General features: G+C 48.5%; 1 protein-coding gene across 1 annotated transcript; it reads right to left on the bottom strand.

The window, feature by feature from the left end:
* Positions 1-459: 459 nt before the first annotated feature.
* Positions 460-14,366, bottom strand: NIPSNAP1 (nipsnap homolog 1). Its single transcript, XM_072803160.1, has 10 exons — positions 14,228-14,366; positions 8,154-8,281; positions 7,925-7,970; positions 7,568-7,662; positions 5,636-5,706; positions 5,347-5,487; positions 4,763-4,794; positions 4,305-4,399; positions 3,102-3,185; positions 460-1,610 (listed from the first exon to the last, which is right to left on the bottom strand). Exons 1-10 carry the CDS (start codon positions 14,317-14,319, stop codon positions 1,546-1,548), a joined length of 849 nt encoding a protein of 282 aa, XP_072659261.1. The 5' UTR covers positions 14,320-14,366; the 3' UTR covers positions 460-1,545.
* Between the last annotated feature and the right edge of the window lie 4,548 nt (positions 14,367-18,914).

Here is an 18,914-nt window from a genome sequence, read left to right on the forward strand (position 1 = left end):
AAGATATGAACCCTTGTGGATTTGTCTTCATAACCTGTATTCTTAACCAATGTCATAATCACCCAAACATCCCACACTTCGGAGGGCAGCAAGTCTGGGAAAGGCATTCATTCTCCTAAACTCGTTTCTTTCCACATCAATAGTTTCTATTCGATTTGCCATGGGCAGAGTCACAACTCTTATGCGGCATTTGACAGCTTCAAGTGTTCTTCCACCCCTGGTATGACTTCTACAGGTAGAGTTCAAGACTTTTGGTGTAAATTCCACTTATCTGGAGGTAGTAACACCAATGTCCTGAATGCCTTCTGCCATGGGGGTAGGCCCTCCCAGATCCTCAGGGAACACTCTACCCTCAGGGGTAGAGTGGGGATGGGCAGAGTAAATCAGGTGGAACCAGGAAACTGGCCCTGCCTCTAGCACCTGATAGAGTTCCTTGCAGATGAAGAAAAGACATCATGGTTTATAGTAAATATTTAATTGGTTCCATCAGTGACTCCACTACAAGTTTTCCTGAAAGGGAAACAGAATCAAGCGACCTAGAGGTTCATGAGGTGTAGGGATCACCAAGGAGGCTCCCAAAGTCACTGACCCCATGCCACATACCCAGTGGCCCAGTAGAATGCGGGTTGGGCTGATAGAATATGAGGAGAGAAAGGAATGCATGGTGAAGGAAATAGGCCCCAGCCTTTTCCTTCACCTGCAGGAATGAAAAAAAAAAGGGCAGGAGACTCCCTACACAGAAGGGCTGAAACTACACAGTCAAGTTCTCAATCTTATATTGGGAGAGATGGGCCTCTTTCCAACTGTCCTTGTTTTAGGAACCTCTCCTCTGGTGGTCTTCTGTAACCTCTATTCTATTTTCCTGTTTCCGTTTTCCAAATTCTGCAGTTCAAATCCAAATTCTGAATTCTGTTCTACCTTCTAGGTACATGTCCAATTTTGTGACCCAGATTATTCCCAGCTCCCATCCTCTTTCCCAGCCTTTCTAAGTGGAATATGAAGGACCTCGTCCTGACGGTGCTAAATTGAAGGTTTTCCCTTTTACTTCTTGAGGCAGTTTTAGGCTTTTCCCTGACAGGAGGGACTTGGCTCAGACTTTACAACCAGTAGGTGGCCCAGTGGAGACCAGGGAGTTCCAGAGAGCCAGGCCTGGCTAGCTCATCTCTAACCACTGGACACATTACATTTTGTGCAACTAAAGCTTAACTGAGGCCTTCCATGGTGATAACTGGAGACTGGTGGCCTTGAGATGAAGAATCTTAGGGGGAAATGTGAGAAGACATAGAAGGTTGCTGTTCTTCATTCAGAGAAACTAAAAATTGCTTCCAGCACAAGGGATGGGGTGAACAGGGAAGGTGGGAAGGGTCTGGGCAGAGCAACAAGACCTCAGAACACTGTCATCCTTCAGCTTCCCCTTGTCTGAGCTAAGCACGAACCCCCAGAGTCCTCCCAGATCTGAGAGAAAACCAAGACAGCAGGACGGGAGGTCCTCTGTCCATGGCTGCCCTGAGGGAAAAGGGGAAGGAGGCGGAGGCAGAGGCAGCATCACTGGAGAGGCGAGATCTTCAACGGGATCATGATCCGAGACTCCATGTGTCGCACCAATGGGACTGTGGAGAGAGAGGCTGAGGTCACAGAGGGAGCAGAGGCAAGCCCACCCCAAAACTGGACTTTGAAGGAGGAGGCGGCCTGGGATGCTGAGACAGGGAAAGCCCCACTGCCTCCTGGAATAGAGAGCACCCAATTGTGGGATAAGAGGGGATTGGGGTGGTGCAAAGACACAACATTTTTTTATTTTCATAATTATATATTTACATTCCTGTGATGTGAAAGAGTAAGTGGCAGAGCAAAAAGTGATTGCATAGATAATACTGTTTAGGACAAAGCTAGGTGTAAAAAAAAGTAGGGGGATTCAAAGAAAAATATCAAGAAAATAATCATAGCCATAGTATACCGGTAGGACAAAAGCTCTGAGGGTGTCCTCAAGTGGCTAAGATTTGAAAAACACTATTTTAGTTCAACTAATTCATTTTTCAGCTAGGGAGGCTGCAGCCCCCAGGAAGTCAGCTCAAGGTCACCCAGGCGGTCAAACTCTTTACTCTTGCTCAGAGCTGTTCAAACTTCATCATGCATACAAATTACCTGCAGTTCTTGATAAAGTGCAGATTCTGATTCAGCAGATGGGGGTGGGAGTTGAGATTTGGCATTTCTAACAAGATTCCAGGAAATACTGATACTGTCATTCAATGTTACACTTTTATGAGTGAGGTTTCCACTAACTCCTTCAGGAGGCACATTCTTCCCCATACCAGCTGGTAAATGTGGACACTTAACTGGAAACTCCTCAAGGAGAGGGACAGGATCCTGTTTATTCTGTGTCCCCTAGCTACCCACCAAGTGCAGTCCCTGGCACACAGTGAGGGCTCAACTGCTGACTCCAAGTGGTTCTCCAGGGGTCTCAGCAAGGTGGCAAATGCAGAGAAAAAAAACTTGCTCAAAAATTTTGCTTTATGGGATGGATCCCTGGGTGGCGCAGTGGTTTAGCGCCTGCCTTTGGCCCAGGGCGCGATCCTGGAGACCCGGGATCGAATCCCACATCAGGCTCCTGGTGCATGGAGCCTGCTTCTCCCTCTGCCTATGTCTCTGCCTCTCTCTCTCTCTCTCTCTCTCTCTCTGTGTGACTATCATAAATAAATAAACATAAAAAAAAAAGATTTTAAAAAAAAATTTTGCTTTGTGCCAGTCTGAGTGAAGCACTTTTCATAACTTAGCTCCTGGAATCTTCCCTCCAACCTTCTGAGGGAAGAATCACCATCTTAGAGATGAGGAAACAGCCTCAGTGTGGTAAAGAACCATGCCTGAGGTCACAGTGCATAGGGACCACCTGTGTTTTCATCACCAGAAACACTCAGCCACTGCCTAGATCATGTGGAGTGTGCCACCAGGGGAGAAACCCACTCACTGTCTTAAGAGTAAATGCCCTGTCACTGGAGGTAATCAAGTGTGGCTTGATCTCCTTGCAGAAGGGATTCCATCCTCAGATTGGGCTCTTGGCAGATGACCTCCAAAGGCTAGGCTGACCCTCAAGAGGCAGCACCCACCTGTGTAGTAGACATTTTCGTCCCAGCCTCTCTTTCTCCAGGCAGCATTTCGAGTCTCTTCCCGAGATTGCAGGTCTTTATAGGCTGTGGGAAAGGCATTGGCTCATTCCGTGGGCACAAAGGATTTGATCCTATGCCTAGCACAGGGCCCTCCTGTCATTGCCCCAAATCCTGTCCAGCTGTCTGTTCCCAGTGTCGTGTACTGTTAGCAAACACTGTCTGCTTTGACAATCTCATCCAATCAGTATATTTGTTGACAACTCCCAACCTTCTATTTCTAGCCCAGAACTCTCCCTCAGGCTCCACACCCATGTATCGGTGCTCACTTGACATCTCCACTTGGATGTGTCAGCATCTTAAATGCAACATTTCCAAGGGCCAAAATTACACTCCTGACCCCTTCAACCTGCTCTGCCTAGGGTCTCAGTAAGACACAACAGCTGCTCAAATAACAATCTGGAGTTCTCCCCTCCCTGCCTCTCCCCACACAAACAATTGGCTCCACCTCCAGACCAATGAATCTCTCTGTAGCCTTCAGCATCCTCACTGCCAGGCCGCCAGTCTCCTGAGCAAACTAGTAGGACAATCTTCTGATGCCCCACTTCCTCTCTTCTTCCCCAACAAAGCATTCTCGGCAAAGCACATGGCAACCAGAAGAGTCATACTGCAACACAAATCAGGTCGTGTCATGCTGCTTAAAATGCTGCAGCAGCCTCCTGTGGCATTTAGAATAAATCCCAATTTATCCTCATAGCTTCCAAGGCCCGGCCTGATCTGGCATGTCCCTGTCTCCTCACACTCCTCTCTCCATACTGGCCTCCTCTGTACGCTTCAAAATATTGAAGGCCTTTTCCCCACCACAGGGCCTTTGCACATGTTGTTCCCTGTACTTAGAATGCCCTTCCCTGCCCATTCAGAAGCTGGCTCTTTCTCATCCTTTAGCTTAGCTAATATTTTATCTCCTCAGAGAGGAATTTTTTGTCTAGGTGATCCATTCCCATGTGTTTCTTCATCATTTTCCCCTGCCTCATTATTTGTAATAATCTGAAATTATGTTTTTGCATTAATTAGTCTATGTCTGAGGTTGTCTCTCTCTGCTAGAATGTAAGCTCCAAAAGGCCACTAATTTATTCACATGGTCTATACAGAGTGACAATGGAGAAAGAGAACTAGCAGAGGGCCCCTGGAGGGTCCCCAGCCTACCCCAGAGATGGTGTACAACGTAGAGCTCTCCAATCTGCGAGAAGAAGCCACCTACTGCCTCCTGGTTCTCTTGCCGGTACTTGATTGCCCGAGCCCTAGGGATGGCAGAAGAGTGTGGAAGAGAGGCCAGGGCCAGTGCAAAAGGCCCTCTGAGGTGTCCTCAGGCTGATTTCTCAGCCACACCTCAAGGGAGGAGCCAGAGGTAGGACCCTTAGCTCTCAGAGATTATCAGGCAAGGGGGTGACAGAGGTATAGCAGGGGGCTGGGTATTCTACTGAGGGAGGCCTGATGACCCTCTAGGAGACCCTCACCTCCTGGCTGGATCCTTCTCCTGGATCTATGAGGGGCAGAGGATGCCAGGCCCCCCACCATATGGCCCTGGGAAAGGTGGCATGCCAGGAACTAGGCAGGGCAGGCAGGCAGGGCCCCCCCACCCAACCCCTGGCACTGCCACTCACCAGTTGTTTCCCCACTCAATCATGGTTCCTGGCTGAAAAAGAACGAGAGGAAAGAACTAAAATGAGCCTCCAGGGACACCTGGGTGGCTCAACAGTTTAGCGCCTGCCTTTGGCAGGGCATGATCCTGGAGTCCCGCGATCAAGTCTCACATCAGGCTCCCTATGTGGAGCCTGCTTCTCCCTCTGCCTATGTCTCTGCCTCTCTCTCTGTGTGTCTCTCATGAATAAATAAATAAAATATTTTAATAAATAAATAAATAAATAAAATGACTTTTATTTTCAGATTCCATCTCAGATTCCAAATGTCACAGCTAGGTGGAGATAGGAAATTGTCATGTCTCCCCAGCCCCAGGGGCCATTTGGCCTCATTCAGGAGCCCTGACTCACACCTGGGTGTGCATGTATACACTTGTATGTACACACCTCTGTTCTGAGCCCAGAGGGAGGGAGAGGCCAGAAGACCCAGCCTAGTGTTGGAGCACAGGACCGCCCCACCATCCTTTGCCCCATGTCAGGGTATCTGTAGAGCCGCACCACAGCAGAGAAAGAGGGAGGCGGGCAGGGATCTGGTGGCAGGGACGTACCTTGAGCTTGTATGTCCTCAGCTCATAGATGTTGGGGCCTGCTCTGGGCTGTGGCTCATTCCAGAAGCTGAACTCAAGGAGCATCTGGTTTCTCCTCGACAGTAGCATCTGGCTCCGCTCCTTTCGGAACTCCAGGTACTCCTGTGGGCATGGCAGTTTGGGCATGATGGCCATGAAGACCTGCCCACCTTGGTGGTATGTCCCCGTGGGATAGCCGTGGCAGCCCCCCAACACAAGGTAGAGCCAGAGCCAACATTCAGAGAGGTTTGTGGAGTAGATGCCCACATACCTTGTTGCTTTTGAGCTTATTCATGCAGTCCATGAGGGCTGGATAGCCACCTGAGAATCGCCACAGGTGTACTGTTGCACAGGGGAGAAAACAGGAGGTACAGGTCAGAGCCTGCTTACCCCAAGACTAGTTAAGTGTATATGAAACGAGGCAGTCTCCAGCTGCATCCCCTTAGCACCACGACTCTCTGAGTTCCCTTTACCTTGGTGGAGGATAGCCCCAGACATAAGCCCAGGAGGCCGAGGTTTGAGCTCCAGGTCTGCTGGGTGGCTTTAGACCCCTCTGGGCCTCAATGTTCTTATCTTGAAAATGGGAATAATAGTTCCACCCAACTTTCCTTAAATAGCACAAGAGGATCAGATGTCTTCTTGTACCCAAGGCGTAACAACACACATGAAGCTGACCACCAGGCCTATGACGGATAGGCTGGACAAAAGGAAAGTAGATCTGATGGGCTGAGATGGAACATTCCAAGACAGTGAATTAAAAAACAAAAACAAAAAAAACACTAACAACAACAACAATAAGGACCAGAGCAGTATGCACAGTATGTTAGCACATGTGTTTAGTGGTAGGGGCACATATCCAGAGATGCTGGTCTATGGATCATCTCTTAACGGAGACCCAAGAGATTGCGACAGGAGGTGCCCCTGGGGCAGAGAACAGGCCTGGGGATAGTGGGCAAGGAGGCTTGCTTTTCACCAAAAACTCTTTGTACTGTTTGAATTATTATAGCCCCTTTAATCAAATGGTGTCCCTCTTCCCTGAAGTTCATACCTACCCAGAACCTCAGAATATGACCTTATTTGGAAATAGGATCTTTGTAGATGCAGTCAGGCTAAGATGCCAGCACACTGGGTAAGCCCTAAATTCAATGACTGGTGTCCTCATATGAAGAAGGAGACTTGGACACAGACACAAAGAAGGTAACATGTTAACACAGGTACACCGGGAGAATGCTATGTGACAACAGAGGCAGAGACAGGAGTGATGCATCTACAAGCCCAGAAGAGCCAAGATTTCCAGCAACTACCAGAAGCCGGAAAAGACAAGAAAAGATTCTCCCTTAGAGCCTGTGGAGAGAATGTGGTCCTGCCAACACCTGGATTTCAGACTTCTGGGCTCCAGAACTTGAGAGAATAAATTTCTGTTGTTTTAAGCCACCAGGAGTTGGCACTTTGTTAAGGCAGCCATAGGAAACTACTACACCTTCCAATAATAAAGGTGGGAAGGAAGAAAGCAAACAATCTTGCCATCCTTGGGAGCATGGCTGGGGCTGAGGGAGGGTCTCCAAAGGGCCAGGCAGGCAGGCTAGAGCTGAGGGCAGTTGGCTGAACAGCAATTTGGAAGCTCAGACTTTTGTTCCTTCCCACTCTTAGCCTATCCCTTACTTGCCTTCTGACTCCATCTGTGTCTTGATTTTTTTGTCTGCAAAATAGTCTGACCCTAGAGTTTAAAGGCCTCTTTCCCAAGGGAAACAGCAAAAATACTGTATGGATGGAAGTCTGCCAACACCAGGAATGCTGGCGGGTAGAAGAGGGATAAACCTCATATGAGGACCAATAGGAGAGGGCACTCTAGGCCCATGAGAAGAAAGAGCAACAGAGTGAACCAATGAAGACTGCATTTAGAAAGATCCCTCTGATCCCTGAGTGGCTCAGTGGTTTAGTGCCTGCCTTCTGCCCAGGGAGTGATCCTGGAGTCCCAGGATCGAGTCCCGCATTGGGGTCCCTGCATGGAGCCTGCTTTTCCCTCTGCCTATGTCTCTGCCTCTCTGTGTGTGTCTCTCTCTCATGAATAAATAAATAAAATCTTAAAAAAAAAAAATCCCTCTGGGTGCCGATGCAGAGAGGGAGTGGAGGGTGGCCAGGCATGAGAGGTGCCAGAGACCTGGGCTGCGTGGCAACGGCACTGGGGAGGTGGGCACCTCACCTGCCTGGTCCTGCTCCCCGTACCATGTGTTCCAGTTGCCCACGAGCGAGCAGGGGTAGTCCTCATCCAGGTGCAGCTTGGGCAGCACAGCCTCCCTGGGGTGGGGAGAGGAGGACAGAAAGAGGGGGGGAATGCTCACACCAGCCACCAGGGCCCCTGAGATCAGGGTTCCAACTCAGGCCCTCAGGGCTGGGCCTTAGTCTCCCCATCTCTAAGATGCAGAGGCTGGACAATTAATCCCTAGGACTTTTGGCTCTGATATCTACATCTCCTAGGTTTCTGCAAGGAGAATGGGGCTGGGATGGAGTCTCACACCCAGGCAGGGAATGGGACAAGCAGATGGAGGAGGAGGCTCACGTCAGGCTGTTGTAGGCATCCAGACATTCAGGCTTCACATTGTGAACTGCAATAGAGAACAGAGAGTGGGAGGTGAAACAAGGGGTGTGCGTGTCTGTGGGGAGCTGGGTTAGAGGGACCAGGGCTCCCAGGACAGCTCAGGGTGTCCCAGCCCAAGCCTCACAGGCCCCCCCAGAGGCTGCGGCAGGGCGGGCAGGCAGGCAGGTGGGCTGGGTCAGCAGCCACTCACACTGGATCTTGTAGAGGTTGCTGGTTTCCTTCTTGGATAGCAGGGTGGAGTGGGCATCCTTCCGGGGATCCACCTTGTGCACAAAGAGGGAGCGGAACCAGCTCCCTTCATTGTCCTTGGAATAGAAGCTGCAGGACAGAGGAGTTCAGGAGGACAAAAAGAGATGGAGATAGCTCTGCCTCTTCCATCTGCTCAGATGTCCTGCTCCCCCATCCCTCAGATAGCCTGATGACCCACATTTCTAGGAATGGGGCCATGGTATCCAGTGGTGGCTCTGGAGTATAAAACATCACTGGAGCCAGCTGAGCAGACTCGGTCTCTTTTAGAGATTCTTTAACCTTTGCAGGGCCTCAAGAGGCCAGGAGAAGCAGCCCACTTCCCACCTCTCTCCAGCCTCCCTGCTTCTACTTATCCCCCTTCCAACAGTCTCCTTGGGGCACACATCTGCTCTACTTGGGGCACATATCTGCAGCCCTTTGCCAAGAGGATCATCCCCAAACCCACCTTGCCTGATGTCTGAAACCCCTAACAGCCCAACCTATCTTGCTAGCCTTCCTTGCTGTCCCCTCCCCCCCAACCTATGTATTCCACTCTCCAGATCTGCTCCTCCCTGAACATGCCAGGCTCTTTTACTCAGTGCTTTATTTGCAATTTCTGTCCCTTATGACAAAAGCCTATACTCATCGTCCTCTCCAGTGCTCACATTACACTCGGCCTGTGCCCCTTCCCAGCCCCCACAAATAGAAAGCCAAGGAAAACTAAACTTTGTCCTGGAGGAAGTCACAGTCTACTGGAAGAAGCAGGCTTTGGAATATAATTGTAGCCAGAGGTATCTGGGAGAGCCTAGGTGAACAAGTCTTTGGCAGTCTGGGCAAACTCTCAGAGGAGGTGGTCTGACCAGTCTCTGAATCTCCAGAGCTGATTTAGCAGGTAACAGCAGATAGAGGAGGTAAAAAGGCATTGCAAGGCAAGATTCATTCATTCATCCAGGCAACACTTAATTGACAAATATCTACCCTGTGCATCTGACTAAGGTGCCTTGAAAATGACTGACTGGATGAATGAAATGTTCTGTTCAGAGCAGAGGACCTGCCACTGCATCTTGCCAGACCTAACTATACTTCCTACACAAGGTCCCAGCAGGGGTGGGACTTCTTTTTAGGCTGCCAGAAGCTATAAATTTTTTTGCTTAGCAGCAGTGATACAATTTGTAGTCAGGCCTGAAAAGCTAGTCTCTTGCTGGATGATTGCTAGCCAGGGAGCCTGGCAGTGGGAGTCTTAAGTGCCAGTAAGTCCTCTCCTTTTTCAATTCTTTTCTATGGCTAAAATAAAAATAATTGTCTTGTAAATCAAAGTATTATTTTTTTCCAAAATATGGAGTGGCCACTGGGACTGATGAAATCATAAAAGCATCTTAAAGTAGTAAAACATTTGTATGAACACAGAGAAAGATGAGTAACGATTTGTCCCAAACCTAATGCTGCTTACCTGGGATAGGGGAGAGAGATGGTTAAATTTTTATTTATTCATTATAGCTTTTTGTAAAGCTAAAAAAAAAATTGCTTTAAGTGTTTCTGAATTCACAGGCTTTCTGTTGTGCATCTATTTGTATCATTAGCAAAAACCAAAAAGACGATTATTGTCAGATCACCAGTGTGGTTCTACGAAATTTGGTAACCAGAATAAGGGGATTTTGCTATAGATACTGCATCTGAGGACATCCTGTGTCAGGGATCTCTGATCAGCTCTGCAGAAGCATGATCCTACATCTACATAATGTTGATACAGTGTGATACTATTAGCATCCTCATTTTTGAGATGAGAAAATAGGGGGTTTAAGGAACTTGCCCAAGGTGACATAGTAAATCAGGGGCAGAGCTGAGGCAAGAACCAACCCAGAACTCTTTGCTTCAAAGCCAGCCTCCTCCTTGGGTTTGAGCACTGACTTGGGGAACATTAGGCAGATACTGTGAAGAATTACGTATTTCAACAAAGCCACTGGCCAAGAGATCTGACCTTTGGTTTGAATGTAGAGGGGATGCTTCCCTTGCAAGGGGTGGTGGCAGGGAAAACAGTGGCTCCTACTTACTTGTAGCCAAGACCTTTGCTCCAGGACTGGGCTTTGAGTAATTTATTAACATCAGTACTGACCAAGATAAACAGCCAGGAAACCAGCCCTTGGAGACAGAGCAGGGGGGCTAGAATGCTCTCCACTCTGGGGTAATAGCAAGGGAATCCAGGAGCTCTGATGAGCTCCCATCTCTTTCCCCAACTCTAATCTTTCATGCCTACAGTCCTCAGTTCCCCCGTGTGTCAAATGAGCAAGCTGGAGTAGCCTATCTCTACAGAGGTTTTCTACAGGTAGAACCCCAGACAGGACCTATCCAAGATCCCAGGTCAGGGTCTGAACTCAAGCAGTGTCCATAGGCTTACATTCTCAAGAATTCAAATTTCGCTTTCTCAGTGAAATCACAACATTTCTCCTACCCTTGAACTCCCCACCGCTCTTACCCTACCTCTATTTTTCCATAGCTCCTTGTATTTGGTTTTTTTTATGTGCCTCATTTATTGTCTTCCCACTAGAAGCAGCCCCAAAGGGATCTTGTCTTCCCATGTGTCCCAGTGCCTGGAACAGTGCTGGCTGGGCTCCTGGCATGTGCTCAGTCTACATCTGGGAAGTAAATGAAGGGGGGGGGCAGGGGAGCTAAGACAGAGCTGCTTATAGACGATAAATGTTGGAAGGTAAGAAATTAGAGAAAGAGTGGCTCAGAATATGGACATAGGGTTCAGGACCCCTTATGCTCCCCACCATCACCAGCAGAATTAGTGCTTAAGAGCACAGGTTCTGGATGAATCCAGGTTCTAATCTCAGATGAGCTTCATCTCTCTGAGCTTTATATTCCTCGTCTGTAAAATAGGGACATTAGGATGGGTCTTCTAGAGAAAGGGTCTGCCTGACACGGCAGTGCAGCTAATATCACTGTTCTTACCAAACTTCCTGATATCCTGGTTCCCACTCTTTCCCTACTTTTCCTAATCTGCCCATCCATCTTTGTAAGGCACCATTTTGGTGATGCTATTGCTCTGCTCAAAGTGTTCTATGGCTCGCCACTGTGTACCAAAGGCTGGATGTCTCCACTTGGAATTCTATCTCTTACGTACTTTGCCAAGCTCTCCATAGAGCCAGGGTTCATTATCCCAGCAGTTCTGAAACCCACAGTGTTAATGTCACCAGAGAAATTCTCAGGCCCCATCCTAGACCCATGGCAACAGAAATCCTGGGGATGGGCCTAGCATCTGGGTTTTAACAAGCCCACCAAGGGATTCTGGCTCCTGCTCAAGTTGAAGAATCACTGCTCTAGAGTAGCCCCAATTTCTTTTCTTCCCCACCCTATGCCATTTCAGAAATGTCAAAGATTCTGTATCTAAACTATATTAAGAAAGCTTCTAGACCTAGAAAAACACAATGCAGCTTTGTGCAATCTATGGGAAGGAGCTGCTCCAGATGGACCAGTTTAGCCCCTTCCACAAAAACACGTCTCACATTTCCCCATCAGCCTTTTTATCATTTTCATGTCTTGACTCCCCAGTCACACTGGAAGTCACTAGCTAATGTCCTCCCATCCCCCCATGGTACATAGCACAGTGCTTTGGGCATGGGAGTTGCTCAACAACTATTTGTCCTGGATGAGAACTTTTCAGTAAATGTCACATTTGCACTCTCGATAGGGATCAACAGTCTGACGCCCCCAACATGAAACCACTCCAGAATGTTCTCTAGATTCTCTAGATTTCCAGGAGAACTAAAATAGCTGAAGTTCTGGAGTGCCTCTCTGGCTCAGTTGGTAGAGCATGTGATTCTTGATCTCAAGGTAGTGAGTTCAAGCCCCATGCTGGGCGCAGAACTTACTTACTAATAATAAAAATAAAACAACTAAAGTCCTGTTAACAGGATTACTGGTGCAACAATAACAGCCACTATTTATTGAGCAATTACTATGTGCTAAGAACTAATCCTCACAATATGTTTTTGAGAAAAAATGAGGCTCAGAGGTGTTCCATGCCTTATTCACAGATGGTTAATTAATGATCAAGATGATTGCAATCCACATCCATCTGACTTGAAAGCCCACACTCTGTCTCCGCCCCAGCAGCCCCTAAACCTAAGAGGACAGAAAGGCTGCTGCCCACCCCTCTACGGACTCCAGAGAGATATGGGACAGGCTAAATGTCAGCAGGAGGGTATGTTCGCAGGTATCCAAAGTGAGACCACAACAGAAGTAACTATGAAGCAGTTCAAGTGCCTTCACATTAATCCTGCAAAAATCCGCCATAGGGTTTATCATCCCCAATTACAGAAAAGGAAACCAAGGTTCACAGAGGTTCAGCGCCTCATCCAAGTGAGTGAGGAGCATCAGGTTGCCTGTTTGTTCCATGCTCCTTTTGTGGCCTCTGCATATTTGTCACACAAATGGCTTTTCCCTCTACTGATTTTGTTACCCTGGGAAAGTGAAGTCCCACCCCGAGCTTCAATTTCCTCATCTGGATAGCAAGGAGGTCACAGAAGATGATCTCCCAGGGACGAATGGGTGCCTCAGCCACTGAGTGTCTGCCTTTGGCTCATGTCCTGATCCCAGGGTCCTGGGATCGAGTCCCGCATCACGCTCCTTGCAGGGAATCTTACTTCTTCCTCTGCCTATGTCTCTGCCTATACATGTGTGTGTCTCTCATGAATAAATAAATAAAATCTTAAAAAAAAAAAAAAGATGATTTTCCCAAGGCCATTTGAGCCCTAATATTATAAGGGGTTCATTCAGAAACTTTTTGAACAAGGGCAACATCTGTTGCAAGTTCACCAGGGGCTAGAAGCCTCACATACGTGACATGTCTTTTTTAACCCTCCACTCTTATAAGATACATACTATTTTATCAATCCTATTTTACAGCTGAGGAATCTGAGACTTCAAGAGGCCAAATGACTTGCCCAAGGTCACTCCATTGAGAAAGGCTGAGTTAAATTTGCCGGTCCCAGACAAACTCCAGGATCTTCCCATGAGAGGAGGGTTCTCCCCAATATTGGGCAGTTGGGGAAGTGGCACAGGCCTGGTTCCTCTTTCCCAATGGCCAAGAGCTACAGTAGATCCCATGGCAAGGTCTAACCGAACTCTGCAGCTTCATGCCTGGGCTGCTGAACAGGAGGGCCCCCTGCTTCCTTTCCACAGGTGGGGAGAGAAGTGTCTTCACTTCTTTAGTAATTCGTTCTCGAGTATACTGTCCTGAACCCCGTGGTAGGGGCTGGATTAACAGATAAATGACATGACACGTCAGTCGGGGAGAAAGGCAAATGTGTCTAGAGGGTGAGGGTATGGGGAAAGTACAGGACCCTGGAGATGGAGGGGGGAGGGGGTGCCCAGACCGGGTCAAGAAGTCCAAGACCTGCCTCACTCCAGAGCGGGGCCCAAACAAAAGCCCAGGCTGAGCGCAAGGCCAAGCCAGCCTCCTTCTCCCTGGAGGCCACCAATTGTGGTGCAAAGAGCATTGGTTGTCAGGAGACATGGAGACACCAGAGGGAATGACCTTGGGCAACTCCCATCCCTTCCCAGGCCTCCTTTGCCCCACTTGTACTGTTCAGGATTGGGGAGCAAAGGGTCTGTGCAGCCATGGCCCTTAGGAGTCCCGCACTGCTCCCCGTACCTCTTCCCCCAGAACTTCCGAAGGGAGGAGCTGCCTCTCCTAGAAGCCCCCAGCGGGTACTATTTCACAATCATCCCTTCTAGAGAAGGGGCCACTCCTGCCCTCTGCCACTCTCCAGGGCGCAGGACAAGCCCCTCCCCTTCACCCCATCTTTCGTTCTCCGTCCAGAGCCAGATACCTACTAGGACAAAGACCCTGCGCATATTTTCCCCATCTCCCCCATTCTTCGCCGAGAGCCCCTCCCCAGGCCTAGATCTTGCCCCGCCTCCAACCCAGAGATTCTAAGCGGGAGTCCGCCGGTCCCCCAGCCCCAGACCGTGGCCGCCGGCCCTGCGCCCCCCGCGCTCGCGCCACTCCTCGGCCCCCGACCCGGCTCTCACCGCGCAGCAGCCGCGACATCCCCGGCGCGGGGCTTCGGGCTCCCCAGCAGCCGCCGCGCCGCCGCAGAGATGCTGCACAGCCGCGGAGCCATGTTGGAGCGGCGCAGGTTGGAGCAAGGCCCGCCCCCAGCCCGGAGGCGGGGCGGGGCCTCGGCGAGCCCCGCCCACCGCCTAGCCGGTCGCCTCGCCGCCGGGCATCCCCTACCTCCACCGAGCCTGGGCTCATCAGGTTTAGCCTCAGAGCCCCTGCAGCCGGTCTGGTGCTGACGTGACCTTGACCAGGGCCTTTGCCCACTCTGGGCCTCAATGTCCACTTTGGTAAAATGGGAGCGTCGGACAATGATGCCAAGGGTTCTTAGTTGGGCTCTCAAGATCAGTGGCAGAGGGTCAATCAGTAGGCGTCCTGAAACTGCGTTTTTCTGAGGAGGAGGGATTTACAGGCAGTATTTAGCACATTATCAAAGGAACAAACCCCTAACAATTGAAGGCAGTTGGACAAGGCTCGGGCCACCAGTCGTTTTCTCTCCATCTCCTTTTCTATCTTCATCCCATCTCTACCTGGGCATCCCGGGGCCTATGCCCTCTCCCGGCCCTGCCCAGCTCTTTTGCCTGCCTTCCAAACTAACCCCTTCTCAGTCCACAATCCCCCAGATCACAGACGTCAACAAGAGTGGAGAGCCTGCAGACCCCACCAGGGGTCCAGGGGCCCAACGGGACATGGATCCTTGCATGCACACCCCCAGAATGGCCACCCATTGACTGCTAACTGGTGGCTCCCTCCTGGTATGCTTGGCAAGGCGCAATGAAGGGCAAGCATTAATTTTGTTAATCCTTCAGCAAATATTCAGTCAGCCTGGCTATTGCCTGTGCTAAATTCTGAAACACTAAAGGCAGACAGGACAACAAGCCCCCAGCCCTCTTGGAACTTGAGGTCTGGTAGGGGAGACAAAATCAGATCAACACTGACTTTGAGCCCCTTTAGGACAGATACCTTAGGCTGCTTTCCCCTCACTTCTCTTGCCTGGTACATTAAATATTTACTGGATAAATGAAAAATATACACAAAAGTATTTTGCCAATTATAGTGCAGACTGTAAAGAAATATAGTGAGCTGTGAGGACTTACAATGGATAGGGAAGAGAAAAAGGGAGATCTATGTATACTTGTGGGTCAGTAATGACTTCTGTATGGAAGTGAGGCTTGTGCTATGATTTTTTTGCCTTGTGTTTTCTAAAGGAGCATGAATTATATGTGTGATTTATTTAAAACGGAAACTATAGGGTGCCTGGGTGGCTCAGTTGGGTTAAGCATCTGCCTTTGGCTCAGGTCATGATCCCAGGGTCCTGGGGTGGAGCCTGCTTCTCCTCTCTCTCTGTCCCCTCTCCCCCTGTTTGTGTTCTGTCTCATTCTGCTCTCTCTCTCTCAAATACATAATTAGAAATCTTTTAAAAAATAAAAAGGAAACAGTATCCTCATGATAAATAGAAAACCTGGATCAACTGTCATAAACAGGCAGAACTATCTAAATAAATGTGCAGTGGACACCACACTACAGCCACTGCCATGTAGGTAAGGCAGAAGGCTATGAGCCTGAGGCCTGCTCTTTGTGTTAAGAAGAGCACAGTGAGGTGTTGGAGACACAGCTGGGCCCAGTTGGCTTATCTGAGGGACCAAAAGGGAATATGCTCCCCCTTCTGGAAGTTGGTGTGATCGAAGGCTACCCAGTCCCAGCCACTCAGGAAAAGCCCAGATGAATAGATGGAGGTGAAACCAATGAAATGTCACTGGTGTCATGTCGTAGAGCTGCCCTTCCCTTAGGCTCTGAGTGTGGTAGACTTGAGGCAGAAATGACAGGCTCCACTGGGCCTCCCAGGAAGCCTGGCTTTGGACCTAATCTTAAAAGGGTAAATAGAGAGTTTGCCAGAAGGGAGCATAGCAAGGGGAACCTTAGGCAGGAAAGCATTTGTGCATAATATGTGAAAAGGCCTCCAGGAAGGAACAGGTTAGAAATGTTTAGCACAATCAAATATAATCAAAGGGTGGAGGTTATGTGGAGGCAGCTTCCCACTCAGTACAAGGAATACCTCTTGAACAATGGAGGAGGCAGCCTTGGTGACCTATGATTGAATTATTCCAACAGAGGCTTCAGAGTTATTCATTGGCCATGTGGTAGAAGGCATTTGGTAACAAAAACACAGGAAGCCAGAACTCGTGGACAGAAAGGGGCTGGCTCTCCAGGTCTAGGCTTCCACCTAGAGACCAAGTGATCCAAGACAGAGTAAATGGAAACTTCAAGGACTCTTGTGCCCTTATAAATCACACTTTGTCATCTCTGCATGTCCCATTGGTGACATATGTCAGCCCTGCTAAATGTGGGAAGAGGCCTTACAAGGGTGTGAATACCACGATGTGAGTCATGGGGGCTACCTGAGAGAATGGCTACCATGATTAGGTTTTGTACTAGGCCCAACTTAATTATTGGGATTGGACTTAGCATTCCAAACCATCTTCTGTGAGCAGGCCTCCCCAGCATCATTTTCTTCTGTCCTAGAATCTCTCCCTCTCCTTCCTCTCTGAGCTCCCTTCCTGCCCACTACTGAGTCTGTGACATCTCTTTCTCCCAGACCTGTCCATCCCTCCCCTCTCTGCAGAGAACTGACCTATCTCTTTTCCTCTCTCCCTTCCCAAAGTTGCTCTCAAAGAATCCACCTTCATAACTCATGGCCAAGGCCTGCTGCCCAATCTGTGAAGTGAAATGAGAGGAGCCAGGGACAAAGACAGATGGGCAGAGCTGGGTGGAGAGGAACAGGTAGGTTCATAAGTGTAAAATATGAACAAACCTGCCATCATCTATTCTCTGGGACAAATACATCATCACTAAATGGGCTGCAGAAGAGAAAAGAGACAAATTACCCAGCTGTGGCAGTGTCACCTGTTCCTTATTGATGGGCTTTTATTCTCAGGCCCAACTGCTCTCTGAAAATTGCATCCCTTAGCTCCTATGGGACCCCAAACAGGAGTAAGAGGGACAAGAATGCTTTTATGTTTCAGCTAGGGCACAAGCCACGCTGCCAAGTTCTAGCCTTTCTGTAGTATGCATTGTATGCAGATATGAATTATGTGACTCTGACACAGTGCCACAAAAGTGTTAACAAAATGCCACTCCATGTGTAAGTTGGAAATCGCACAAATGCCAGAAAAAGAAAACATTTTTACTCCCTAGGTATTGAACAACTTCAAAGCCAAGGGGGGTAGATAGAATGGATGAAAACCTGTTACACTACTGCCACAAGGCGGTGCCTCTTTAGAGGGGGTTGGGGGACAAATGACCACCTGTGTCATTATGGAGCACATCACACTGTTAACATGCTTTGGACTCTAGCAACTGCTGTTTGTGACCATTTAGCTGTTATTTTGCCATTAGCTGTCATTACAAATCATTTTAAAAAGCTTTAACAACATCATTCAAGCATTTACAAAGTACAGATACTAGTGCTGAAAACCACACCCCAAATCAATATCTTTGGAGTAGATACTAGATGTTATAAAACACTATGAAGAAGACTGAATCACCTCCTCCACAGATAGTGCTGTTAATTTAGAAGAGTACCCTCAGGTAGAGATAATGCTGCAAAGATACAAAGCAGCATCATAAACAAAAATATGGTAAGAATGGTTGTAGATTTATGAGCTGTGCGAACTCATTCCATCACCTACTTTATATTCATTTCCTGGGGGAAAACAGGTCTTAGAATACAAAGTTTTGAATCATTCAAAATATACAGAAGGCATCCTTCCTGGAAAATGTAACTTTCCTGGACTTTCCCAGCTATCCTGGTATGAATGCAATTTCTTGAGCCTGCTCCTGGAAGGGGAGCCTTATGGGTTGAATTGTGTCCTGTGAAATTATAGAAAATATATATTTCATCTGTGCTCTCAGTTCCTGGCACAAAGCTCTTAGAACCCTTGTCATTTCCTAAGTGATAAGAGTGCTGTTAGCACTTTTTGTTCAAATATTTGATCTTTGACCCTGGTTCCTGATGCAGAGCTCCTGAATCCCTTGGTATTTCCTGGGTGATAGGAACATCTTTTGTTCTAATAGGCAATGCCTTGTGGGATCCTGGATGAGGGTGGGTCATCAGAAAAATGAAGCCATCATTAGAAACTTGGAACTTTGAGCTCTAAGCCCTTCCTCCTGGAAGGGAAGAGGGACTGGAGGTTGAGTTAATGACCAATCATGCCTACCTACAAGATGAAACTGCCATAAAACTCCCTAAAATAGGGGTTTCAGAGAGCTTCCAGGTTGGTGAATACATTCATATGTTTGGAAAGGGGTGTATCCCCAACTCTATGGAGACAGAAATTCTTGCTCCCTGGATCCTTCCTGACCTTGCCCTATATATTGCTGTTCATCTATATTCTTTTTTAAAAAAAGGTTTTATTTATTTATTCATGAGAGACACACAGAGAGAGAGAGAGAGGCAGAGACATAGGCAGAGGGAGAAGCAGGCTCCATGCAGGGAGCCTGACGTGGGACTCAATCCTGAGACTCCAGGATCAAGCCCTGAGCCAAAGGCAGGAGCTGAACTGCTGAGCCACCCAGGCGTCCCTCATCTGTATTCTTTATTGTATAATAAACCAGTAAGCCCAAGTGTTCCCCTGAATTCTGCAAGCCATTCTAGCAAAT

Source organism: Canis lupus, chromosome 27 (assembly GCF_048164855.1).
Source record: "Canis lupus baileyi chromosome 27, mCanLup2.hap1, whole genome shotgun sequence".
Classification (NCBI taxonomy): Eukaryota; Metazoa; Chordata; class Mammalia; order Carnivora; family Canidae; genus Canis; species Canis lupus.